The sequence below is a fragment of the Amblyomma americanum genome, chromosome 9, assembly GCF_052857255.1.
Source record: "Amblyomma americanum isolate KBUSLIRL-KWMA chromosome 9, ASM5285725v1, whole genome shotgun sequence".
NCBI lineage: Eukaryota > Metazoa > Arthropoda > Arachnida > Ixodida > Ixodidae > Amblyomma > Amblyomma americanum.
The window spans coordinates 107000706-107027505 of NC_135505.1; the positions used below are offsets into that span (position 1 = coordinate 107000706).

Genomic DNA, 26800 nt, shown 5'->3' on the forward strand with positions numbered 1-26800 from the left:
CGGGTTCACGTCAGTCGGAATGGCTGTAGCCGTCGCGTCGGCGAGGTCTGACGTGGTGGATAGAGAGCACTGCCTCGTACACTCTCCAAGCTCGTCAAAATAAGCGACGACTTCTGACTTCGTCAAATGTTGCGGTTCACGAGTAAAGTTCGTGACTAAGATTTCGGTACGACCATTGGCAAGGTCTACTAGGCCTCGGGCGACACAAACTTGCCGAGCGAGTAGCAGGGACATGTTCGCTTCAGCAATGCCAAGAGCGCCGGTGCTGTCAGTACACTCGACTGTGACGAACTTGCTGGCTCGCGGAGGGATTGTTATGTGGTCGTCACATATGCGCAACATTACTTTACAGGGCTCGGTGGTTGTGTTAACGGCTCGCTGGGCGCAAAAAGATACCATGAGTTCCTGAAGGTTTATGATCGCACCATACTCGTGAAGGAAATCCATGCCCAGTATGAGGTCCTTTGAACAGTCAGCTAACACGGCAAAGGAGCCGGTGAAAGTAAGACCACGGATTTGGATGCGGCAAGTGCAAACGCCGATTGGTGTCACGACATGGCCACCGGCAGTGCGGATCACGGGTCCACACCAAGGCGTCAGAACCTTACGGAGTGTCATGGCTAGCTCCCTGCTCATCACAGAAAAATCAGCGCCGGTATCGACGAGTGCGGTCAGTTCATAACTGTCGACGGTTACTAAAATTTCAGCGGAAACTAATCGTTCGCAGCACGTCGGTGGGGTCGTCGGATCGGGTCGTTGACGCTCGGGCCGTCGTGTCCAATCGTCGGGTGGAGGCTGTTGACTTCGTGCAGCGGCGGCGGCCCTACCCCCGGAGGACGCCGTCTTCAGTTTTCCCGCCGAGGGGACGTGCCTCCGAACTGACCGGAGGTTGAGGGCCGACTGGGCGTAGCAAAGCGCCTCGGGGATGGCGATCGCGACTGTCGCCGCTGTGAGGTCGGGGGCCGCACTTGAGAGTTCAGGTACTCCTCTATGTCCCGCGGTCTTTCACCATAGCGCGGTCGAGGCGCGTCCGGTGGGAATCCTCTCAGACCCATCCGCCGGTACGGGCAATTCCGCAGAACATGGCCGGGCTCCCCGCAGTGGTAGCAGAGCGGACGATCGTTGGACGTTCGCCACACGTACGCTTTGCGGAATGGAGGGCACGGGTCCTGCTGCTGCTCGATGGGACGCACGTAACGATGGGGTGGTGGTGGTTCGGCAACGGGGCGAAACGCTTGCGGCGCCGGGGCAGGTCGGCGCAGGGCATCGCTGTAGGACATTACGTGCGGCTCCGAAAGGGGTGCTGGGGGTGGCTGCACCGCTCGCCGGATTTCGTCACGGAGAACATCGCCTGTCGAAGGTACGCTTTCTGACGGAGCACTCAAGTGGATGTGTCGCAGTTCTTCGCGGACAATGCTCCGCACAAGCGCTCGCAGCGCCTCATCCCCGGGGCCTGGCAAGGACGTGCAGTACTGAGCGGCCGCTACATTTGCCTGACGGCCGTATTGGGCACTCCGTTCCTGCAAGGAACGTTCTATGGTCGTCGCTTCCTTGGCAAAGGCGGCGACAGTTCTCGGAGGGTCGCGCATGAGGCCAGCGAACAGCTGCTCCTTTACCCCACGCATAAGGTGCCTCACCTTTGTAGCTTCGGGCATGGCTGGGTCGGCCCGATTGAAGAGGCGGGTCATGTCCTCAATAAACATGGCCACGCTCTCGTTGGACTGCTGTGACCTGGAGCGAAGGGCAAGCTCGGCATTCTCCTTTCGCTCGCTCGAACTGAACGTGGCGAGCACCTCGCGGCGAAAAGCTGCCCAGTTAGAGAAGGACGCCTCGTGGTTCTCGAACCACGTTTTCGCCGAGTCTTGCAGTGCGAAGTACACGTTCAGCAGCTTTCGCTCGTCGTCCCATTGGTTGAACGCGGCCACACGGTCAAAACCGGCCAACCAATCTTCTACATCCTCGAACCGGTCGCCGTGGAAGGATGGTGGCGACCGAGGTGCAAGAAAGACGAACGGCGGGGCACTGCCGAAGGACTGACCTGTCTGGCTGCCAGTGGCGGAAGTCATGGCCCGAGCAGGAATCGTGAGTGGCTCAAATTCGGGTTGCAGGCCTCGCAGGCGACGGCTAGCTTTGTGGACAGGTGTGGCGTCTGCTCGTCGGGGAGAAGCGTCAGGGCTATCGTCCCGGTCAGCGTACATGGGATGATACCCAGCACGGCTCCACCAAAAATGTCACCGGCGAAAAATACAGAGAACCAAACTGTTCACTCGGGCGAGGTTTGCCAACACCGCGGCGCTCGTTCTGGACAAAGAAGACGTTCGGCCACGCGCTCGGGAACACAGTTCGACCTCCAGGTGGCGCCGGCAGAAAGTCAGCAGCGTGGCAATATTGAGAGACAGGCAAACACCTGTATCATAAGAATGCAAATTGTTGCATGCTAATTAAAACAAAAAATTGCAGACGTGTTCAGGAGCTGCATGAGTAGTGAAAGGGACACTCAAAGCAAAGAGGTTATGCCAAGAACAGCCTCTAATACGAGCTTGTTTGCACTCTGCTGTTTGTGTTCACATCATATAGTAAAAAAATTTATTATCATTAACTTGCATCACCTGTTTGTGATGCACCTTGTAGTTGCCTTTTATATAGCGTCCCTTTCTTGATGTCAGTGTCAGTATGTGGTGTGATATGGTTGAAAAGGCTCAAGTACATAATGGCAAAGTTAAGGCTTACTCATCTCAATTTGCCTCGGCCAAATAAAAGTAAGAAAATGGCAGTTTAACATTGATTAGCATGAAATATTGTGCGAAAGGAAAGTTTTTGGCAGGCGGACACCACCAAGACACCTGAAAACGCGATTGAAATGCCCACTGACCCAAGGAACTAGTAATATGCGTCAACTTTTTCCATCGTCAATACCGGCGGCGTGGGCTCCATTGACAGGTTTCTGCAGTGATGCTGTCAACGCCAACACGTATTACTGTAACGCCATGTTTCCACGCCAACGCACGCAGCACACACCTGTCACTGCTGCCACATATATAGTTAAAAGCTCGAATATTGGTTTGATGGTAGTATTGATGAAGACGGTGTGCTATGCACAGCGCGAGAGTGTGCTTGAGTTCAACCCGAGGTGTGTTTGGCTGCGATGATAGCCTGGTGCTCTCGCGCAGTGGCCAGCGAATCTAATCTGTTTGCGCCGCCATGGGTTTGAAAATACTGGAAGATATCTATAGCAACTGCACAGCTGCTATAGTCCTCTATAAAGTCGGCTATAAAATTCCAACAAGGAAGGGCGTCAGGCAAGGAGATACGATCTCACCAATGCTATTCACCGCCTGTTTACAGGAGGTATTCTGAGGCCTGAATTGGGAGCAGTTATGGGTAAGAGTTAATGGAGAATACCTAAATAATCTGCAATTCGCTGATGACATTGCCTTGCTGATCCACTCACGAGATCAATTGCAAAGCATGATCAATGATTTAAACAGGCAGAGCAATACGGTGGGTCTAAAAATTAACATGCAGAAAACCAAAGTAATGTTCAATAGTCTAGCAAAGGAACAGCAGTTCACAATTGGAAGCGAGGAGCTGAAAGTGGCAAAGCAATGTGTCTACTTAGGGAAGGTAGTGACAGCTGATCCAGATCATGAGAGGGAAATAACTATAGAAGGATAAGAATGGAGTGGAACGCATATGGCAGGTTCTCTCAGATCATGGATAGCAGGTTACCAATATCTCAAGAGAGAAGTGTACAACAGCTGTATCTTACTGGTACTCACCTACGGGGCAGAAACGTGGACAATAATGAAAAGGGTTCAGTTTAAGGACAACACAGCGAGCCATGGAAAGAAAAATGATAGGTGTAACGTTGAGACCGGAAGTGGGCAGAGTGGGTGAGGGAACAAACGCGGGTTACATCCTAGTCGAAATCAAGAGGAAGAAATAGGCTTGGGCAGGGCATGTGATGCGGAAGCAAGACAACCGCTGGTCCTTAAGGGTAACGCGTAGTCGATTCCAAGAGAAGGCAAGCTTAGCAAGGGGCGGCAGAAAGTTAGGTGGGCGGATGTGATTAAAAAGTTGGCGCTCATATGGTGGGTGCAGCTGGCAAATGACAGGGTTAATTGGAGAGGCATGGGAAGAAATTTGCCCTGCTGTGGGTGTAGTCAGGCTGATGATGACGATAACTAAATTTATTTGACTTGGCACAAATCCACAACCATCGCATGATCTTTCTCGGGGTTTACTCGACGGAATAGTGCTTCTGCACTAAAAGATCGGCGCAGGTTTCTCGGACCGTCAAGTGTTCAGGCACCTTTAGCGTACCGTGTTACCATTGCCAGAGTATCGGGTGCCCGCCCACCGCCGATGAGCAAGCGCTGATTGGTCCTGGCGCTGCAGGGGCTCGCGCACCTCTCGTTTACGTGACGTCATCTGGCACCGTGAAGGCGATTTGCGCATGCATATTGATTGCGCGTGGGCTCCAGGTAACGGTAACACGGTATGCTAAAGTTGTCTAAATATAGCGATCTTCACATTTTGACAAAAACGCAAAAAAGCATTAGCCTAAAGTCGCTTTTGTCCTGCGGACACCAGATCGTACCTTGAAGATGCCAGAGTAGTTACAAACATCCCAAATCTCCTTTAAATGACCAAACGAATTATTTTCTCGTCCCCATAATATGTAGTTCGGCATAACGGCCACGAAAAAACTGAACAATGGCGTGTTATTAAGTCCGTACGCGTGTGTGTACGGAAAAGTTAGATACCGCAGGATCAGCATCCAGAATACTGTAATAACACGGCAGGAAATTCCACTCGCTAAGTTCTGCGTGCCTGATAAACAGCGAATTCTGGAGTGGGCGAGTTGGTTCATGCTTTCTATGACACAGGTTGACACAGCGCAACGGAATGAGGACGAGAAGAAAAACAGGACCAATGCCCGTCCTGTGTTTCTTGTCGTCCTTGTTCCGTTGCGCTGTGTCAATCTGTGTCGTAGAAAGTATAAGACAACTAGCCCACACCAGAATCCTCTTAGAACGTATTTCTCCTACATTTGACACTTTTTTTTTCCCGTCAACAACCTATGCACGACGCCCGTCCTGTGTTTCGTGTTTTTTCTCGTCCTTGTTCCGTTGTGCTGTGTCAATCCGTGTCGTAGAAATGCTAATTCAGCATCGCTGAGCAATGAAACCTTGGACTAATTAAAGGGACACAGAAAGGGGCGTTCGAGCTTGGCTTTAGAATGCCTGCACTATGTAGAGTACAGGCCACCGAGCGTCCATGCCGCGTACACGAGACCTCGAAAGGGAGCGAGAAATTTACAATACATTTTTAAAAATTGCCGCTTTCGCACCTCGCGGCGACGCGCTGTGCCGAGCTTTCGCCCGGAAACCTGGCAGACGACGTCACGTCTTGCAAATGACGTCAGCAGCCGGGGGTTATCTTTGGTTCACAGAGCCAATTTCAGACGTCACGCGCTACCGCGGTCGCGGCCACTCCGCGCGCGCCGCAGCCGGCGGAAATAGGGGAGAGACCGAGTGAGTGGGGCCGCCGGAGGAGCGCCTCCGCTTTGGCGTGCGAGAGGAGAGGGAAAGGCGCGAAGACGCGGAAGTTCAAATTTTGTCTGCATATAACTCAGCTTCCACCAAACGCATTAAAATAATTATTGCGGGGGATAACTATGAACCGTCGTCTTTTAACATCCCAGACATATCGCCCCTTTATTGAGACCCCCTTTCTGGGTCCCTTTAAGTACAATATTCTTCGTTTGAGAAGTCTATACCCAGATACATATGGAGCGAAGGAACTCGGCTCGTCATATATTGCCTATTTGCACAATTGCGCTAGCACTCTCAGTTTATGAACACTCAGCTGCATAAAATTTCAGGCAGTATCTCCGGCGGTGTCTTCTGTGTGTAGTAACGATTTTCAAGTTTATAAGACGAATTTTGTGTTCATATCTGCGCATGATGAAATATTCGTTAAAAATAACAATTACGGCACTCGCTCATTACTTTTAGGGACTGAAGGAATGGCCTAATCTTTTTATTTAGACTCTAGGACACGAGGCTTATTGCTCGCTAGCCTTAGTTGAACGCGGACAGCCAGATAAATGAAATTCGCAAAGTACTAAGATAACGCAAAGACGTCCCGAGTATGACCTCAGGATGTTCACATCAGGATGTTCAGACATGCTCTGGTTGTCTCAAACTGGTCCTCAAGCAGTCCAAAAAAATGAAAATTGGCTTTTGGGGAAAGGAAATGACGCAGTATCCGTGTCGATCTGCGGACACCTGAACCACGCCGTAAGGGAAGGGTAAGGGAGGGACTGTTAGTAGATAGGAAGAAAGAGGTGCCGTAGTGGAGGGCTCCGTAATAATTTCGACCACCTGGGGATTTTTAACGTGCGCTGACATCGCACAGCACACGGGCGCCTTTGCGCTTCGCCTCCACCGAAACGCTGCCGCCGCGGTCGGGTTCGAATCCAGCAACTCCGCATCAGTAGCCGAGCGCCCTAAAAACTCAGCCACCTCGGCGGGTACAGTTCAACTGGTTGGCTGGTTTTGAAGAAAGGAAATGACGCAGTAACTGTCTCGCATATCTCGGTGGACACCCGGACCGCGTTGTAAGGGAAGGGATAAAGGAGGAAGTGAAGGAAGAAAAAGGTGGCCGTAATGGAGGTTGGTTGGTAACGACTTCATTTAAAAGTCCTGCAGAGCTTTCGCCGACGGGGCCTTAGTTCTCCCACGTGGGGACGTCGAGGTGTTGCCTCGCCGTCGCCTGGCGGGCCTGCTGGACGGCCCAGAGTTGGTCACCGAGTCTGGGGCTGCGCAAGGCAGCGGCCCACCGCGGCGCGAGGTTTCCGGAGTTAGCACCGCCAGGGTTTTTGCTACAGTCCCAGAGCATGTGGGGTAAAGTTGCTATAGCAGTGTAATGAAGGTCTCAGGAATATTTTTGACCACCTGAGGATCCTTAACGTCCACTGGCATCGCACAACACACGGCGGGCGCCTATTGCGTTTCGCCTCTATAGAAACGTGGCCGCCATGGTCGGATTCAAACCCGGGTACTCCAGCTCAGTAGACGAGCGCCTTAGCCAACTGGGATCCAGTTCTTCCTTCCGTTGTGCATGCTCAGAATGTCTTGAGGATAATGTTTGGGACGTTTCCTTTACTATTTCAGGATCTGTATAAACACCTCTGTTTTCCCATGGGAGTTCCGTATTCAAGCTAATGTAAGCGAAGATAATGCGATGATGACGCAGCTCACCCGTATTTTGCATTTAGCTTGTGAATTGTTCTACCTTTTGCCATGCCCAGTGGTCAACGACACCAAACCCTGCGTGCATGGGCATACCGCTTCATCTCCACAGTAGCGCCCTGCGGTGTCAGCAACCAATGTTTCGACCATTTGTGGAGTGATTTAGGAAACATTTTAAAAAATAAATACCTCTAAATGGACAATCATTTTACCAGAACCAACCTAAAATGCCCAGGCGGCGCTGGGATCATTCCACTGCGCGACCAAAAACTGCTTCCGTCTGCCGCTAGGGCTCTGACAAACGTGATACCAAGTTCTGCACGATTAGAGTCGCGTGTTTTGATAACATTGCTAGCACAGATGCACTCAACGCAGCCCGTTCGCTGACGCACGCCACTTGCCGCGTTGACAAATCGTAGAAGCTCACGCCTATAAGCGAAGGCAGGTGGCGTGAAAAACCACAGCAGGTTAGTGTTCCTGTCTATGCTACAACAGGTTAAGATGGATGGATGGATGGATGGATGGATGGATGGATGGATGGATGGATGGATGGATGGATGGATGGATGGATGGATGGATGGATGGATGGATGGATGGATGGATGGATGGATGGATGGATGGATGGATGGATGGATGGATGGATGGATCGATGGATTGATGGATGGATGGATAGGTGGGCGGGTGGGTGGGTGGATGGATGGATGGAGCGATGGATGGATGGGTGGGTGGGTGGGTGGATGGATGGATGGAGCGCCTCTTTTAAACGGGGTAATGGCAGTTGCCATCATGCTCAGGTTTTTTCTTTTATATTTGTTTATCTTTGTTCGAAGTTATTAAAATTCGCCATTTTCTTTAAATACGTCTTCCTACGCTTTTAACCTTTTGTCATCTCTCTGCTTTTGAGCCACCAATCTTCCAATCGCTTTTTGTTATTCCCACCGCAGATTTATTTACATGATTATTGTTATATCTAAACCCTAGGGCCTCAGGAAGAGTGACTGTGCCTGCATCGACAACGGGATGGATACCATCACGTTTTTGTATGAGGTGTTCTATTGTTTCTACAGATTCACCACACACAGCACATGTGTCATCTTCTTCGTTAAATTTGTTTTTATAGCTGCGCGTTCTAAACATCCTGACCTAGGTTTAAAGAGGGAACTTCCTCTTGAGTTATCATAAAACGCTTCCTTCCTGATCTGCCTCTTCCATCATTGATATAGTTCTACACTATGCTTCTTTTCCATTGAATCTATCCGTTTTACCTTCCGTGTTTTTAACCTCTCGTTTAATGCGCTTTCTTTCTCCATCCTCGAGCCTGGCATACTTACTGGTTAGCTTCGTAGTTATTTTCCGACACTGTGAGTCAACGCTCTTTCTGTATAGGTATTTAAATACCTTAGCTGCCCACCTGTCATCGTCCAATTTCCTCAGGCGTTCTTCGCATAGTAATTTACTCTGAGCTTCCCGTGCTTCGAACGATGACTAGCCCATATCCCCCTGCACTGCCTCGCTTGTGGTTTTCCCGTGGGTACCTAGTGCTAATCTTCCTACAGCTCTCTCATTTACTTCTAATCTCGACAGAACTTCTGCAGCCGCATTCCCAAAAGTAAGCTGTGGCATCATTATTCCTTTCCAAATACCTCTCAGTACTTCATACCTGTTGTACCTCAACAATGCCCTCTTTTTCATTATTCCGCCATCTCTTCGCCCTTTTGCTATGAGAGACTGTTCATACTTTTCTGTGCACATATGCCCTTCGTTTACCCATACCCAGAGATTTGTACTAGACCATTCGGGGTATTTAATGGCCTTGTATTGTAAGCTCCTGATCACTTGTATCGTTGAAAATCGCCACACCTGACTTAGTTGCGCTAGAACTGAAACCTAGACTGTCTCCGCAGCAACTAACCAGAGTTTACAAATCTTCCTGGCTATCTGCTAACAGTACAATATCGTCCGTATACATTAAACCCAGTAGTCGTTGCTCAACAAACTTTCGGCCTAATATGTACGACAGATTATAACCTAGACTGTCTCCTTTGTCTCCACAGCAATTAACCAAAGTTTACAAATCTTCCTGGCTATCTGCTAACAGTGCAATATCGTCCGTATACATTAAACCCAGTAGTCGTTGCTCAACAACCTTTCGGCCTAATCTGTACGACAGATTATAACCTAGATTGCTTCCTTGTAGTATTCTTTCCATATTTATACAAAGCATGAACAGCAGCGGTAATAGAGGACAACCTTGCCTTAATCCTTTGTGTACCTCGACATTTGCACTCCTAATTCCTTTCCATGTGATTTAAACTTTATTTTCTCGGTATATTTCCTGTAGAAAATCAATTACCTCATGACTGATACCTTCATCTTTTAATATGTTCCACAGGAGTTCCCTGTTCATGTTGTCGTATGCACCTCTTATGTCCAGAATGGTTGCTTGGCGGGCTAGTTGGTTCATATCTAACATGTGTTGCAGCGCGAACCACAAGAAGGGACGACGACAGACAGAGTGAAAAGAGCGCTGACTTCCAACTATTTATTTTCCTGATAGGCCACGCATTTATACACATTTGAACCTTCAGCAGGAAAGGGCAGGCAAAACAATCAGCATGAAAGGCATAGGAGATTAGGACAATCACCATCGATCCAGAAACTTCAGCTCTTTCTTGGTTAGAACAACTGATGGCATGCTTACACACCTGTCCTCTGCACGAGCAATACTTGCCGCCTCTATTATCTCCCTAACACACTGGTCATTGTGTCGAGCAACGATTGTGCTTTTTTTGGAACGCAGGCGCGCAAGGTTTTCTGCGGCGACGTGCAGACTCATTGCCACAATTACGACAGTGCGTGCTAAGATGGCCCTGGTCACCATCATTTACATTCTTGTTGTGTTCTTTCAATCTGGTATTTATGCACCTGCCGGTTTGTCCAATGTATTCGCGTCCGCAGGACAACGGAACGCGATATACGACACCATCGTCGCAAGTGACAAACTGATTCTGGTGTCTAATCATGCACGATTTTTCCTTTTTGCTGCAGCACGGGTTAGTCTTCTTGCACAGAACTGATAGTTTGAGTGGGGCCGAAAACACAACATTAACGCCTACGCGCTTTCCAATCTTCTTCAAGTTGTGGGAAGTCTGGTGGATATACGGAATGACTGCCACTTTTTTGCGTGCATCCGGGCCTGTCACGGCATTCTTTTCAGATTGCCGGACGTTTTTCATTTTCTGGAGCAAGCCCTCGGCCACAGAAACCACAAGGGCCTCCGGGTACCCTGCGTCAGACAGGCGTCTATTTTGCAGGGCTAGACTTTCTTTGATCATATGGTCGCAGGACTTAGTCAGGGCATTTACAAAACGGTGCTTTACAACGCTGCGCTTCACAAGCTTTGAGTGGGCAGACACAGCGGGTAATAAACCTTTTTTCCCCCGTGGTTCATACCCCCAACAAACATGGTCATTGCAAAACTTTAGTCTTAGTTCCAAAAATCTAATGGAATTGTTGCTGGGCAGTTCATGCGTCAAAACTAAAGGTGCTAAGTTTCGCTTGAATGTGTCAAGCACGTCTTCGGCTGTTACATGAAAATCCGCATTGGTGTTGTCAGTTATGATTAAAAAGTCATCTACAAATCTAAAGACTTGGACAACACTTGTACCTTCGAGACATCTTTCAATCATTCTGTCATGCATGGCTAAAAACAAGTCGCTAAGGACCGGGGCAATACATGATCCAATGCATATTCCGCGTTTTTGCAGGTAAAAACCTTTGTCCCAGGTGGCAAACGTAGATCGCAGGTACACATCAAGCAATTCTAGAAAGCCACTAACATGTAAACCACAACTGTTCTGGAACGAAACGGCACCCATCCTATCAATGGCCTGTTCAACACATGATAGCAGAGCATCATGCGGCAAAGAGTAAAAAAGGTCTTTTACGTCTATGGAAAAGGCAGATACATTTGCAGTCTTATGCTGCCGCAAGTATTCAACAACCTGTTTGGAGTTCCTAACAAGGAATGGGTCTTCAATTGTTAGATTGTGTTTATTATTTCAGTGATTCGTGTGATTATTTCAGAAAAGGAAACGTGGCAGAAATGTTTAGCTTTTTTTCTGCAGGATAAGTTGGCCATGCTAACAATTGAGGGGAAGTCTCCTTCACCTCCTGCCCTCTTCAGGCGTGGACTATCGTCCTACTGTCTGCAACAGGGAATCGTCGTGAAGAAGAATTTCTCACCGAACAAGGCCGCCTACCTTCTCGTCGTCCCGAAGAGCCTTCGGGAGGAAATTCTGCAGGCTTCGCATGACGAACTAATGGCTGGCCACCTCGGGTTTACTCGCACCCTCCGCCGAATCCAAGAGAGATATTACTGGCCTCGTCTATCCTCCGACGTCTCGCACTACGTTAAGAGTTGTCGTGAATGCCAACGCCGGAAAACGCCACCGAAAAGACCAGCAGGGTTCCTGCAGCCGATTCGACCGCCATCAAGACCTTTCCAGGAGGTCGGTATGGACCTACTTGGCCCCTTCCCAACATCAACGACGGGCAACAAGTGGATTATTGTGGCGACCGATTATCTCACCAGGTACGCCGAAGCAAAGGCCCTCCCGAACAGCACAGCAGCAGAAGTCGCCAAATTCTTCGTCGAATCCATTCTTTTACGACACGGCGCCCCCGAAATACTGATAACAGACAGGGTGACAGCGTTCACGGCGGAGCTAACCCAGGCCATTCTGCAGCACAGCCATACAAGTCACCGGAGAACAACTGCGTACCATCCGCAGACAAACGGGCTTACAGAACGCCTCAACAAGACCATCGCCGATATGCTTTCTATGTACGTAGACGCAGAACACAAGACATGGGACGTCATTCTTCCCTGTGTGGTGTTCGCCTACAACACCGCTGTGCAAGAGACCACCCAAATGACACCATTTAGTCTCGTCCACGGGAGGGAGGCCACGACCACACTCGACGCCATGCTGCCCGACGTTACCGACGAAAGTAACCTCGGCGTCGCCGCCTACCTGCAGCGCGCAGAACAAGCTCGACGACTTGCCCGTGAGAGAATACAAGACCAGCAGCGCACCGACGCCCGACGCTACAATCTTCGAAGACGCGCAGTGCAATACAAGCCAAGCGATAGAGTTTGGGTGTGGACGCCGATTCGCCGCCGCGGACTGAGTGAAAAACTTCTGCGCCGCTATTTCGGCCCGTACAGGATTCTTCGGATACTGGGTAATCTGGACTATGAACTCGTCCCTGACGGAGTTACAGCATCCCAGAGACGCCGCACACGCTCAGAAGTTGTCCACGTCGCCCGTCTGAAGCCTTACTATTCGCGCTAATGACTCTTTGTGCTTACATTATGAGTATTTATTTTGTATGCTCTGTATCTTTATGTCCGTTATCCCTGTTTTTAAGCATCGGGTCGATGCTTCTTTAAGGGGGGAGTAATGCCACGAAGCTTGCTTTTCGTCTGGAACCTGCTGCTCTCGCTCGCGGGGCGAACTTTTGCTCAGTCACCCCCCGGCGCTGCTTCGCTTAGGGGATCTTCTTATCGCGGCAGGTACGCCGCATTATCAATTTTCTGGGACGCGAGACGCGACCAGAGTTATCTCGATTTTTCCTAGCCTCGCGCAAGTGTGCCTACTATGTTCTGGAACTTTCCTTGCCGCCTTTAAAATCGAGCACGGCTAAGAGCGGCGGGCATTCTGTTAGTCGACGACCGCCGAGCACGTTCGCTGCTATCGCCGCCGCTGAGTTTTCAGAGCTGTTCTTAGTGGGCGTAAGCCAGCCTATTAAAGTATTCTCATACGAGCTGCTCTGTGCCTGCCTCAAGACCGGACCCCAGTCGGTGCTACGTGACCCCGGCGGAGTTCCCGTCACCACCTCGTGACAATATATAACAGGAATCCGCGTCTGTTGTCATGCGGAGCGAAAAGCATACCCAATTCCAATACAATCGAACAGCGTCAGTCGCACTTCGCCTGAGCTAGGCAATAAAAATTGTTTTCAAAGATCAACGTGTCATTTTAATCCACAGATCGTGCCACGGATGCTTATGCAGGGCTGTTTGCAAGGCTGTAACGCGTATGCCATACACATGCTGTCCGCCACCGCCGGTCACCGCGTTCAGTACATGAAGGCTTTCCGTTGTGGCGTATATGGTACAAAGACGGGCTGATTTGCTGCAGCTTGTGCACATAATTAAAATCATACACACGACAGAGAAAGGAACACGTAGACAAAAAATGGGCCCGCATTTACAGTATACGACCAAACACGAAACCACGTTTCAAGAAAACACACGACTGGCTGCGGTTGGCTTTGGCTATCGTTAGCGTTTCGCGCAGCCGTAATGAAACAAGCGCATGTCATAAGCAATCATCAGAATAAAAAATAAATTTATTATATTACATTAACAATTTTATGTTGCTTTTTGCTGGTATTTCAAGTAATGTTTTTTTAATGGTTTTAACTACTGATCGTCACTAGGTGGTTGGTTGCAACAGATCGGCACCATGTGACTGCATCTTGCGCGCGCTTTTTTCGGTTCCAGCGCTTGAACTAAGCTCCTTTGTTTCTGCGCGGTCAATGTCATTGTGAGCGAGCAAGTGCTGCGTTACTACCGCGTTGTGTGCGACGAGTGAAGGCAAGTGGAGGCGCTCTTCGTTACTCCTGCAACACCTTGTTTCCAGGTGTGAGTAAACGTGGTCCCATAGTTTCAGTTTGGCCAATATGTTCGCGGTCTCGCATATCACACGTACAGTATGGCCTTTGAAAGTTTAATGAGAGGAACTCTGTACGCCGTTCTTTTTTCTCAGCGCTGCCTTTGTGTACGCGGCTGAAGACGCAATTTATCTTGTTTATTTGCTGTCGGCTCTAAGGCTGACCTGGCCGAGAAGTCTCTTTTTGAGTGAGTTGAGGTTACGCAGCAATGGAAAGAAAACGAAAGGCCATTGACGCGCTTTCGCGAACTCAGAGGCATCGTTGACTTGATGCCCTCATTCAGCCATTAGTTCGTGAGATCGACTTAGAAAGAACCATACGAGAACAGAGACCTTCTTGTGAAGCAGCACAACATAATTAAGCCAGATGATCGCTCTGCTTTGGTTATTGAATTCGGCGCGAGCTCCTCAGGAGATCGTTCCAGCATGGACCGCGGAATGGAATGTGTAGACACACCACTAGGACAGAGTGTGGTCACTGCTCATGACGAATTGGAGCCGCAACCGGGACGTTCAAAGGCTCTGGTAGAGTCAAGTGACAGCGAGTTGAGTGCGCATGAGTACGATAGCCGATATTGTGTTCACGATGAACCGGGTAGATCAAGTGTTGTGGCACCTAGTCGTAGCGGGAGTAGTGAGAGTGAGACTGAATGCCAGTTTTCTGAGCAGCGCGCCGATTCTGCAGAACAGATAGCTGATCTTTTGAGAAATTGTTCATGCGAGCACAATGTTACACAGGCAGCCCTTTCCTCACTTCTGAAAATATTAAAAACGCATGAATGCTTCGCGAGCTTGCCATCAGATGCGTGGACTCTACTGAGAACCCCACGTTTTGCCGAAGTTGAGACTTCAGAAAAAGGGTCATATGTCTACTTTGGTATTGTAAAGAGCCTTGAAGGCATGTTGGCAAAGTATTCCAACTTGTCTCGGCTACCTAAAAGCATTGGTTTGATGTTCTATATTGATGGACTTCCACTCAGCAAAAGCTCCCAGAGCCAGTTCTGGCCCATTCTTGCAAAGACTGATGATATTCCTGGCACTGGTGTGTTTTTGGTTGCATGCTACCATGGTAACCAAAAGCCTCCATCACTGTGGGATTTCCTGAGTCCTTTGATCAGTGAATTGCTGCAGCTCCTAGAGAGGGGACTGTGCATTGATGGTTTTTACTTCGCTATAGCTATTAAAGGGTTTGTATGCGATGCACCTGCTCGTGCATTTGTTTAAGCACAAAACGACATTCTGGTTACTATGGCTGTGGGAAGTTCCAACAGAAAGGAAAGTATGTTGAAGGTAGAGTTGTGTTTCCAGACACACATGCATCATTGCGAACAGATGTGAGCTTTGCTGACAAAGTGCAGGAGGAACGTGACAGAGACACCACTTTCTGCACTTCCAATTGGCTTTGTATCTCATTTCCCACTTGACTACATGCACTTAGTTTGCCTGGGAGTCACAGAAAAATTGATACTGCTGTGGATGAGAGGCTCACTAGAATATCGTTTGCCTTCATCAGCAGTTGAAAGAATCACAAAACGGTTACTAGAGCTGGCAACTATTCACTGCGAAGAGTTTGCCCGGAAGCCACGCTCCCTGAGAGAAATTGATCGCTTTAAAGCGACCGAGCTGCGTTGTTTCCTGCTGTACTTTGGCCCAGCTGTTCTGAAGGGCATTCTACCCGAAAAATTGTACATTCATTTTCTACTTCTGCATGTGGGAATCACCATACTTTCCAGTGATGCTATGTGCCAGGGCTATTGTGACTATGCCAAGGAGTTGCTCATCTGCTTTGTCTCATCGTTTAAATCACTTTATGGTGAGCACAATGTCTCTTATAATGTGCATTCCTTGGTTAATTTGGCTGATGATGTGGCCAAGTATGGAGCTCTCGACAACTTTAGTGCATTCCCTGCAAAGAATTTCATGCACCACCTGAAGAAGCTGATAAGACACTCACAGAAGCCACTAGAACAGCTTGCTAATCGCATTGCTGAAAGGACGGCTGCTGGCACATTGTTCATGACCAAGGAGCCTACTTACCAGACAGTGCTGTATTCACAGATGCACTGCCGTGGCCCCTTGGCCGAAAACTGTTGTGGGCCTCAGTTCAGCATTGCAAAGTTTCCTCTCTTCACTTTGAGAACATCACCAGGAAACAATGCTTGCACCATGAGAGATTCAACCGCCATCATGGTCGAAAATTTTGCATTTGACTGCCATGGTCACAAGGTTGTAGTTGGCAGAAAATTGGAGATTCTTGGCGACTTCTTCACCACGCCATGCACATCTTCAAATCTTGGCATTTTTATTGTGAAGGAAACTTCTTGCCCCCTTCTTTCATTGCGGCTCTCTGATAATAAGTCAAAGTGCATCTTGCTGCCTCTTGAGTGCCTGGAGTCTCAGTATGCACTTTTTCCTCTTATCCATTTGACTCTTTCATCCACTCAGCATATATAATACCCTTGGCATTTTAGGAGCTCTGCTTGCTCATGCATCTATTCTTCATATACATCTTTCATATTTTAGTAGCTTTTCTTGCTCATAATCTACTTTGTACTGCTTAAGTACTCATGAGATACCAGTACACGGATGAGTTCGATTCCATCCTTTCGTTTGTATTTGTTTCATAGATATTCTGGCTCTTCGCACAGTGCCCAAATTCGGCCCTGTAAGGCATTTCAGTTGTCTTTGTGTATGAGCATATGCGACATGTGCTCAGGAGCAAGGAAAGCATTTCGCTGAAGTCTTTGTACCTACACATTTCAGGGAGCCATTCTTACTCAGTACAGCATAGCCAGCCAAGCCAACCTGGTAAGATCTCGTATGGCAACTCCGTGCTCCCTATTAGGGCAATGAGAGTATACACTGCAGGGATTTTTTTCTTCATCATTTAAATCATTTTGATGCCTTCGCATTTGTGTTTCTTTGATCCAGACTTGCCACGGGAGCTTGTGCAGAGTACCCTTGGTAAGCTATTGCCGGCATATTGGTTTGGAGAGCTGGTTCGCTGAAGCCTTAGCGCATTTGTTCTTATGCTTTGCAGAAAGCCGCACTCGTTCACGGCTGCCACAATGTTCTGGTAAGATGCAACGTGTCAGCTCCCTGGTTCAGTGCAGAGGAATGTAGCATCGCCTGCGTGTCTTTTATCTCATTCATTCCTTTGAATTGTTTGACGTCTTTCCGTTTTTATTCTTTGATCCAGACTCACAAAGGACTTCATGGGCTGCCTCGGGTAAGTTCTTGCTGGCAAATTGGTCTGGAGAGCTGGTTCGCTAAAGCCTTAGCGCATTTGTTCTTTTGCTTTGCAGAAAGCCACACTCGTTCACGGCTGCCACAATGTTCTGGTAAGATGCAACGTGTCAGCTCCCTGGTTCAGTGCAGAGGAAGATTAGCATTGCACGCATGTCTTTTATCTCATTCATTCCTTTGAATTGTTTGACGTCTTTCCATTTTTATTCTTTGATCCAGACTCACTGCAAAGGTCTTCATGGGCTGCCTCGGGTAAGTTCTTGCTGGCAAATTGGTTTGGAGAGCTGGTTCGCTGAAGCCTTAGCACATTTGTTCTTTTGCTTTGCAGAAAGCCACACTCGTTCACGGCTGCCACAATGTTCTGGTAAGATGCGACGTGTCAGCTCGCTGGTTTAGTGCAGAGGAAGATTAGCATTGCACGCGTGTCTTTTATCTCATTCATTCCTTTGAACTGTTTGATGGCTTTCCGTTTTTATTCATTGATCCAGATTCATCCCAACTATCTCTGCGGACTGCGTCGGGTGAGTTCTTGCTGGCAAATTGGTTGGAAGAGCTGGTTCACTCAAGCCTTGGTGCTTTTGTTCTTGTGCTTTTCAGGTCACGCTCGTTCATTGCTGTCACAGCGTTCTGGTAAGATGTGACATGCCAGCTGATTCATGGCAGGGGATTAATACCACTGCATGATTGTCCCATCTCATTCTTCAATTTTCATTTCTTGATGTCTTCTTGCTTGTGCTTCTTTGGTGCAGATTCTTTGCGGGGCCTTGTGCAGAGTGGCCAGGGTAAGTTTTAGCTGGCATTTTAGTTCCTAGTGCATAAGTTCATTACCGGAGAGCTGGTTTGCTGAAGCCCTAGTGCAATATTCTTGTTCTCGGTAGGAAGACTCTCTCGCTTGGCACAAGACAGCCAGCCAGGCCAATACGGTATGATGCAGTGTGCCAGCACCCTCCCTTATTACAGTGAAATGATGTCAACACCAGCATGTTTTCTTTTGTTTATCCCATTGAATTGTTGCATTTATTCTTTCAATTTGTCTTGCATTCACAGTTTCACAACAGGGAGTGGCACAAAGTGCACGAGGTAAGCCTTGAGAGGAATGTTTAACAGTTCAGCCATGTGTCTGGAATGCATGTAGAGATCTGGTTCATTGTTACTCTACAATTTTCTTTTTAAGGAAGCTGTGCACATGAACTGATGGCTGGACCTCACTTTCTTGGTAATGCAATGCCTCAAATATCTGACCCCATTTACTTTAAATTCTTTGGAAAGAGACCAGTTTATTTTTCTTTCAGATGAAGCATCAAGAGACCCCTTAACCAATGTTTCATCCGAAGGAGGTAACATACGCATCCTAAGCACTGAATTTCTGCACTGCTTTAATCAGTATTTATTGTCTTGCTAAAAACAACTTGCATGATTTATGTTTGTTCTATTTTATGCACAAGTCAGCATTCTAAAAATGGTGTAGAGTTTGTTTTAAACTGCATCTTGCCTTATTGTACTGAGATGCTCACTTGCAATGCGAAAATTTGTATAGGTCCTGGTTGCATCAGAGTCATTGCAGGAAGTCAAATGTTACTTTTTGGCATGTGTCAATCTTTTCTGATATTGCATTATTTTCTTTGCTCAAATTAATAATAGAGTGCTTGCTTTCAGCCTGTTTCTTATACTTTCAGGATATGATCACGAGAGCTTGGCAGCCCTGATCAGAACTAAAATATCAAGTGAGGGCATTTCATTAGTGCATGTTCCCTGCTCTATTCAAGCGGTTCGTTTAAGTGGCCTGTGTAAGATTTTTTTGCTAATAGTTGATGGTGTAACTGTAATGCTTTCACTTTAAGTGAATTCAATTTTCAGTTATTAGCAGTTTGATAGGTCTTGTTTAAAATGTTTAATATACTATGGATCTGCTGAAAAGCTCAAAACTGTCAGCGAGTTCCTCCTGGCAATTTTCCTAATCACTTCAAGCAAGTTACCTAATGGCTGTATCACTTTTTTTGGGCTGATTAGATTTTGATGTCAGTGAGGCATAACTTACGTGATGAAAATAATAAATTTGTTTGATGTGAAAAAGTACAAATAGCTGTAGCTAGGTCATACTAGTGCATACAAAGCTTTCATCAAGGTTATTCTTGTAGTTGAGTAAAGAGAGATCGCAGCCTTAAAGTTTGGTATGTTTTAAATGTGTTTCAATTTTTCTTTTTCAGTGGCAACAAGTACAATTCTAAAAGAAATGGCATTTCTAAAAGCACAAAATGAGGTCATAATTTCATTATTTGGTCAGGGTGAGGTTGATGTTGAGGAGCCTGCACAGTACAGTTACCCTTTGATGACTGTAAATGATGTGGAGGAGGTGGAGAAGAGCCTGAAAAACTCTGAGGCAGCTCGCAAGCAACTGGTAAGCAGGGCATGGATTCCTTTATATTACACAAGGTAATGCATGGCTATTTTGCAGCAGCGCAAGGTTCTCTCACACATCGGTGGCATCACTGTGTGCAATACTACAGCCAATATGCTGAAGCATCTTCTCCATGACTCCGTGGGTGTTAACTACAGTTTATACGGACAGAAGGGAAAGAAGGCTTTAGTGAGCATGGAGCTCTTCAAGGTTATTGTTGGTGAGTGATTAAATCTGCACTTTACAGTTGAGAGCAATTAGGAGCATTTGTCTTCAGTGCAGCTTTAGGTAGTGGTATTGAATTTTGCTCCTTTTTGTTGTCCTTTAACTATACAATCAGCCAGTGGGTATTGTTTTAGTTGGTGCTTCAGAGCCATGCAGAGCTGCTTGTAGTCCCTGTTATTGTGTCGTATAGTTGGTGACGACTGTTGAGCTGGTATAAAAATAGCACAACACTTCCTGAGAGGAACAGATCAAAGGTCAATAGCTGCAAGGGCACTTAATGCGAGTCAAGAACAGAAAGTAGGTCTCAGCCATGCTCAGTTTAAAGAGAGTGTCTATCTGAAACATGAGTCATATATACTAAACGTAGAAATTGGCATGCACTACCATGATTTGTTAGGACATCCCTGGTCGCATCTCGTGTAGCGGATAGTGATAAGGCAGTATGCTGCAGGCAACAAACAGAACACAAGTGCTAGAAAAACTCTGGCAAGGGCACATTACATTTTAGCTTTGTGCACAAATATTTTTAAAAGGCTCCTTGTAGGATATGTTTATCTGTGCAGTTGAGTTATTTACCTCGCCAGCTGCTCATAGTAAAGAACATATTATTTTACGGATATTACGCGAGTTTTTACTGTTAACTTTCGGTGGTATAATGCATTTTTAAGGATGGAAGCCCTACTTTCTTGTAACCTGATTTAGTAAAAAAATATCAGCAGGGTAACTAATCTAGGCTAAAGTATGCCAATTACTTCTGCAATATCTGACTACTGCAAAGTGAAAATGAATAGATGAGGAGCACTTGTTAATCATTTCTACGGATTCTTCTTTTCACAGACAGGTTTCATCACTACAGATGCAAGAAGAGTATAGTAGGACCAGCTAGTATTCTTTTTGTCTGTCACTTGTGCAGTGAGGGTGAACAGTGGGCTTAGACATACATACAGAAAAGCACAGCAGAGCTGAGAAAAGCAGAATGGGCAATTCATGACAGCTGCATGCAATCTATATTTTGCCTTGCGAAAGCTGTGGGGTTAGTATGTTACGAGAGTAATCTGCCTGTATGATTAGTTTTTCATGTTTGTTTTGCCTTTCTTAAGGCAATATGAAGATATGTTACAGCTTATAATGTGACGTACCTATTGTAGAGTCTGTCCGGAAAAATCGCAACACGCATTCAGCATCAGACATGGATGTGCGTTCCGCAGTTATGGCTTGGCTCAAAACCTGCCAGGCACGTTTGAACACCACAACGAAGAGGTAACTGCTTCTGTGTATCATAATTTATTGCTCATCTGTCCGTTTTATGGGGATTTGTCGTGGCCAGGCTGCATTTAAAGGTGTTCGGGATAAACCTGTTCACAATATTATGCACTGCTCAAAGTCGGGGATATCTAGATAATTTATTATTTGTAATTACTGCAATCTCACAAGAAATTTTTCTAGGGTGGGCACAAGAATACAAGGAGAAAAAAAAATAGAAGTACAGGTGTCAAATATTCAGACAATAATCAGAAGTAACAATAATAAACAACAACTCATTGGTAGCAAAAAAATAAAATAATAATATAAAGAAACATACAGCTTCAACCAGTCAATATCAAATGCATTTTAAACCAAATGGAAAAATATAACGTAATACAACAACGATGTAGTTATTAGCAAAACTTAGACTTCTAGTCAGTGACGGCTGAGATTGCTGTAAAATTTTGTCATTATTAAGCCGATTCCACTCGTTTACTGTGCTTGGAAAAAAAATATTTAAAGCCATTACATGGGTAAAAAGGGGTAATGAACCAAACATGGCTCATGTGCATGTTCATTGGAAAAATAGGCATTTATTGTCTTTGTGGGATTTTAAATTTCTAAATGGAAAAAAAAAAACTGAACGTAGGGTACCACAGAGCACATAATTAACTGCCATTTGCTACTGCATAAGAACTGGGTTAATACTGTTCTTGGCAATTTAAGCAATTTTCAAAAAAATTTCTAGACAAATTGATGACTTCCGATAGCTCTGCGTCACATCCAGTTGTGTGCTGTACTACATTCCGATGAAGTAGAACAGAAGGCAGGTTTGCTTCTTCAAATATGTTTCTTTTTGTTTTGATATAGTGAGAGTTTATTGAAGAGAATTAAAACGTGTCCTGGTTTTGTTCATTTTAGTTATTGCTGACTTAAACAAAAGAAATATCTAAAAAAATTGCTCAGTGTAAAATGAAAATGAAATAAAAATAATATTAATCCAGTGTAGTCGTTTCAGCCATTTAAACACGATGTCAGCAAAGCAAGATGCTTGTCTCGAGTTCCAGTTAACAGCAGAGGGCAGTTTGTGTGTTTATGATTAGATATAGTCAAGACCTGGTATTTTCGATGTTCCACCCCCCCCCCCCCCCCTTATGTAATGCCTCTTCCAGGGGTCTTTAAGGGTCAATAAATAAATGATGATGATGAACCTGGCTACCTGTGATGCTTGGTGCCTTTTAGCATCTGCCTGTGGGCTGTGCATACTAAACATCGCTTTGTTGAAATGCGTGCAAGTTGCGTTCCTAGGGACACAATAACAAGAAAAGTCTTTCACGTTCCACAAAAAAAAATCGTGTCAGTCTAGTTTGGTATTTAGTAAGTGGTGTTCATTTGGGCTTTTTCAAAGTTTATTCTTATTTGCTTTAGGACTTCCAGTTTCCAAGTGGATGAGTAGGTGCCCGACAAGGATGTACTGCAACTGCAAGGCATCAGTGTCATCGTCTGCACAAGTAGTGCAATTGCAATTCTTCTTACTCCAACATATACTCGACAGTTGCAGCTGAGCTTCACTTTTGTTTACATCAGGTAAACCAACTTGCGCATTAATTAGCTCTGTTATTACCGCACATTCTTTCTATATGTATGCAGGCATCTTGGTGACAGTTATGTCCTGCTGAAGGCCAGAGCAGAGAATGGCAGTCACGGTCATTATTTCTCTGGTAAGCTGGTTCAAATGCATGTCATTTTTATTTATTCACACTCTTCCGCATCTAGGCAGGCATCGGGTTGTATTGTCGGCTCTGTGCCTTCATTTCCTTGTGGCTTATAGTGGCCTGCACCATTGTGCTGCTGTAATGAGGAGAGTTGCCTGCTAATTCTAATGGGCATTTTATAACGATCCAGCAGTGAATGCGCAAAACGATAGCTTTTTTTTGCCACTTTGATATTTGCTGTGTGTAAATATTTTATGAGTGGCCTAGTGGCTGTTCCAGAGTGCTTTTATAAGCATACAATATGCATATACTTGCTAAAACTATTTTTCTGCTCTCTCAACAACAGATGGTTTTCCATGTGGTGTTTTAAGGTCTTTTAGAATAGTGCTTGTCGGCTTCGTTTGTTCTGTAATAGTGCTTTTTTGCTGTCATAAAACTTGGTTGTATAGTCAGCGGTCTTCGTACTGAAGTGAGAATAAAAAACATTTCTGTAAGTAATTTATGGTGCTGTGTTTTACATGTTACTGAAAGGGATTGGCAGTTTGAACTTTAATGCCATCGGCTTGAGGACCATGGCGCATTACTCTCATTATTCTTAAAAGTTCTGCTTGAGATTGTTTTGGAAAGAGTAGAAGAAAAATAATTGGGCCTTTTAACCGGTACTAGCCTTAGATATCATGATTTGAAAGGGCATTGTAGAAAATGAGCTGATGGTAGAGATATAACAGAAGCAAGTTTCATGTTCTTCAAGACAGACAAAGGCCAATGGAGTAGGCATAGATCAAACTGCCTTTTTCACAAGATGTGTGCACCCTCTGGAAAGTGGCAAAAATTTGTCTGCTAGTGGTTGAGAGCAAACGCACATTGGAGAAGCCGCGATCTGGTTCCACCAGGCGCCAACTGCACCTGAGTGGCATGAGTGTGCTTGACAGCTGTCGCCTACGCCTGTCACTAACATAAACTGTTCGTGCGCGATAGGAGCCAGTGGTTCATTTTCAACCAGTGAGAGCTGGAGGAGGACAGGGGCGCATGCACAGATCGGCCTTGTGAAAAAGGCAGATTCCATCAGGGAATTTATGCTTTAGCTTTTTGTTCCACCTGTTTGCGTTGCACCTCGTTACTGTGAGACTGTTGTCTATGACTATATTGTGCCCATTTTTTTAATGCAGGTATTCCGATTCTTCCAAGGCAGTGCCTGCTTAGGACCATGCAGTGCAAGCCTCCAGGGCAAGTCTGTTGCATCGTGGACTGCTGGGGTGCCCAAGATACGAGCATCTCACATTAAGTGGGAGTCTGCATCTATTGTGTTCAAGCTTGCTAATTCTGCATCAGTGCTTTTAATTAAAAGTCTAGAGCTTCTTCCTCTTGCCTAGTCTTTTAGGCAATAAAATCTTTGTTCACAAAATTTAATGCGATGTGATAGTCTTCTTACCATCAGTCACACATAGAGCAATGGCTCCACTGGTAGTACAGGTCAAGTCATTAATTTGCAATGTATTGGTTAGTTTTCAGTTACTTTGCATGTCTACATAAGTTGTGACTAAAGCTGTTCTGCCTTTGCCAGGAGCCCTTGTGACAACACTATTTTTCAGGATAGCGTATTCAAAGGCTCTTATGCAAAATGATTTTAATTGGGATTTTTTACAAGTGCCGATATTGTACAGCCACCCAAATCGTTAAATAGCTAGCGTGATGGCCATTTTTCTGCGCTCCTGCATGTTACAAAACAGTTAACCTGTGAAGAGATTAAGACTAATCAGAGGCTCACCAAGCCCTTGCCTAATCTTGACCTATTTACAAGTTTGATCCATGCAAAGGCGCAGCTACGGCAAGGAAAATAGCCATCGTGCATGACTAAATTTGTCATATATGCCTGAATGGCCAATATGGTCAGGATCAAACCTTGCTTGGTTGCAGGAATGCACCAAATGGTGTATGTATAACAAAAAAACGAATTCTAGGGCAGGGCTTGAAGAGGGCTTGAAAAGTTCTTGCAAGATGTTTTTTAGCCAACTTTTAGCGTCACGTTTGCATAGCTACAGGAAGGCTTCAGACTTTCCACAGCTAGATAACATCTACAACTAGATGTCTACAAGACTTGGGCGTGGTCTTGCTGAGAGGTTTATTAGACCTCACCTAGTTCTTTTTGCGTTACATGGGAATTAATCAACGCGCATGCGCAGTTTGATATTTCAACCAGTGGAACTGAAGAGGCGCGCATGCGCAGAGCGGCCTTGTGAAAAAGGCGGATTATTTCCGGACCCGCCGCGGTGGCTCAGTGGTTAGGGCGCTCGGCTATACTGATCCGGAGTTCCTGGGTTCGAACCCGACCGGTAGCGGCGGCTGATGGAGGCAAAATTAACGCAAAGGTTCCCGTGTGCTGTGCGATGTCAGTGCATGTTAAAGATCCCCAGGTGGTCGAAATTATTCAGGAGACCTCCACTACAGCACCTCTTTCTTCCTTTCTCCTTTCAACCCCTTCTTTATCCCTTCCTTTACGGCGCAGTTCAGGTGTCTGCTGATATGTGAGACAGATATACACTGCGCCAATACCTCCCACAAAAAGCTATTTCATTTCAAAAGAATGCCGCGCTAACTTTTTCTAATGCAATTTAGATCGCTCGATCATGTTATAGATCTTTATATATAAGCTGCCCATGCGCTAACTTTTTCTAATGCAATTTAGATCGCTCGATCATGTTATAGATCTTTATATATAAGCTGCCCATTTCAAATTAGGTTATATGCATTAAGAAATTCCAGTGCAAGTAAAAAAAGATGTAAAGAAAATATAATGTTTAATAAATGTTAAAATGAAATAAGAAATATAAATAAATAACAAAATAAACTGGACGCATGTGCCGTCCTGAACTAAAAAAGAAGTAGTCCAATGGCGCGTAGTTTGCAGTCATGCTGCTGGTTGATGCGTGACTGTGTTATAAAATCGATAGATTGCAATGCTTAATTGACACACAAGGCAGCTAAAAATATCTAAAATAAATTGCAATCAATCTTCATACAAGTACAGTAAATATTCGCAAATGGCTTTGAATTAACAGGATCCTTGGGGAGAAAAATACAGCGATGGAAAAAAAGTTGAAAATTGTTTTTTGGGGAAAGGAAATATGGCGCAGTATACCTGCATGTCGCACAAATCGGCTGACACTTGAAATGAGCCATAAGGGAAGGGAAGGAAAGAAAGAAGAAAGAGCTAGCTATAGCTAGGTGCAGCGGATAGTGGAGGGCTCCAGAATAATTTCGACCACCTGGGGATCTTTAACGTGCATGTGATAAATCGCTCAGCACACGGGCGCCTTATAGCGAAATTTCGCCCCCATTCGAAACGCGGCCGCCGAGGTCGGGTTCGAACCCCGGTACTCCGGATCAGAGCCCAGCGCCAACCACTTAGCCACCGCGGCGTGTAAAAAAGAAGTTTGAGTTTCCAAACTTTTTTTTCCAATATTGTGCATCTCTATCGTGAATACTTTCAACAATTTTCTCGACCGCTGGCTCATTTACGCTCAAACTTCGCACAGAAGTTGGGTACTGCGGTAACCTATTTTGTCTTGTAGTAAGTTTTCCAGCAGTACTCACCTGGTTCAGCCGCGCACGATGCAAACCCGTCTGCCTTGGAACAGACAAATCAAAATAATAATAACAATAATAATTGGTTTTTTGGGGAAAGGAAATGGCGCAGTATCTGTCTTATATATCGTTGGACACCTGAACCGCGCAGTAAGAGAAGGGATAAGGGAGGGAGTGAAAGAGGAAAGGAAGAATCAAAAGCCGCAAACTCGGTTTTTGCCGTACGGATGGATGGAAGGTAGGAGCGTCCCTTTTGAAACGGGCAGTGGTAGTTGCCACCATGCTGTTTTTTTCCTTTATTTTTGTTTAACTCTGCTGCACGTTAATAAAATTTGCCATTTTTTTTAAAAATACGTCTTCCTAAACCTTAGAACTTATGTCACTTCT

At 46.0% G+C, this 26800-nt stretch overlaps 1 protein-coding gene across 2 annotated transcripts; it reads left to right on the forward strand.

The window, feature by feature from the left end:
• The first annotated feature begins 19462 nt into the window (after window positions 1–19462).
• On the forward strand, window positions 19463–22590 carry LOC144103998 (uncharacterized). 2 transcript variants are annotated; one of them, XM_077636765.1, is made up of 4 exons: window positions 19463–19643; window positions 19701–19863; window positions 21017–21128; window positions 22542–22590. In XM_077636765.1, the coding sequence occupies exons 1-4, from the start codon at window positions 19479–19481 to the stop codon at window positions 22567–22569; spliced, it is 468 nt and encodes a 155-aa protein (XP_077492891.1). In that variant the 5' UTR covers window positions 19463–19478; the 3' UTR covers window positions 22570–22590. The 2 variants fall into 2 exon arrangements, with proteins under 2 accessions (XP_077492891.1, XP_077492892.1); XM_077636766.1 differs by having other exon boundaries at window positions 19704–19863.
• The last annotated feature ends 4210 nt before the right edge of the window (window positions 22591–26800 follow it).

Bases quoted from the DNA above. Each gene is read 5' to 3' on its own strand.
- LOC144103998 (XM_077636765.1), top strand. From the start codon at position 19,479: ATGGCATTTCTAAAAGCACAAAATGAGGTCATAATTTCATTATTTGGT. The intron at 19,864-21,016 runs GTGAGTGATTAA...TACCTATTGTAG, and splicing joins GCTCTTCAAGGTTATTGTTG to AGTCTGTCCGGAAAAATCGC. The intron at 21,129-22,541 runs GTAACTGCTTCT...TATTTGCTTTAG, and splicing joins TTGAACACCACAACGAAGAG to GACTTCCAGTTTCCAAGTGG.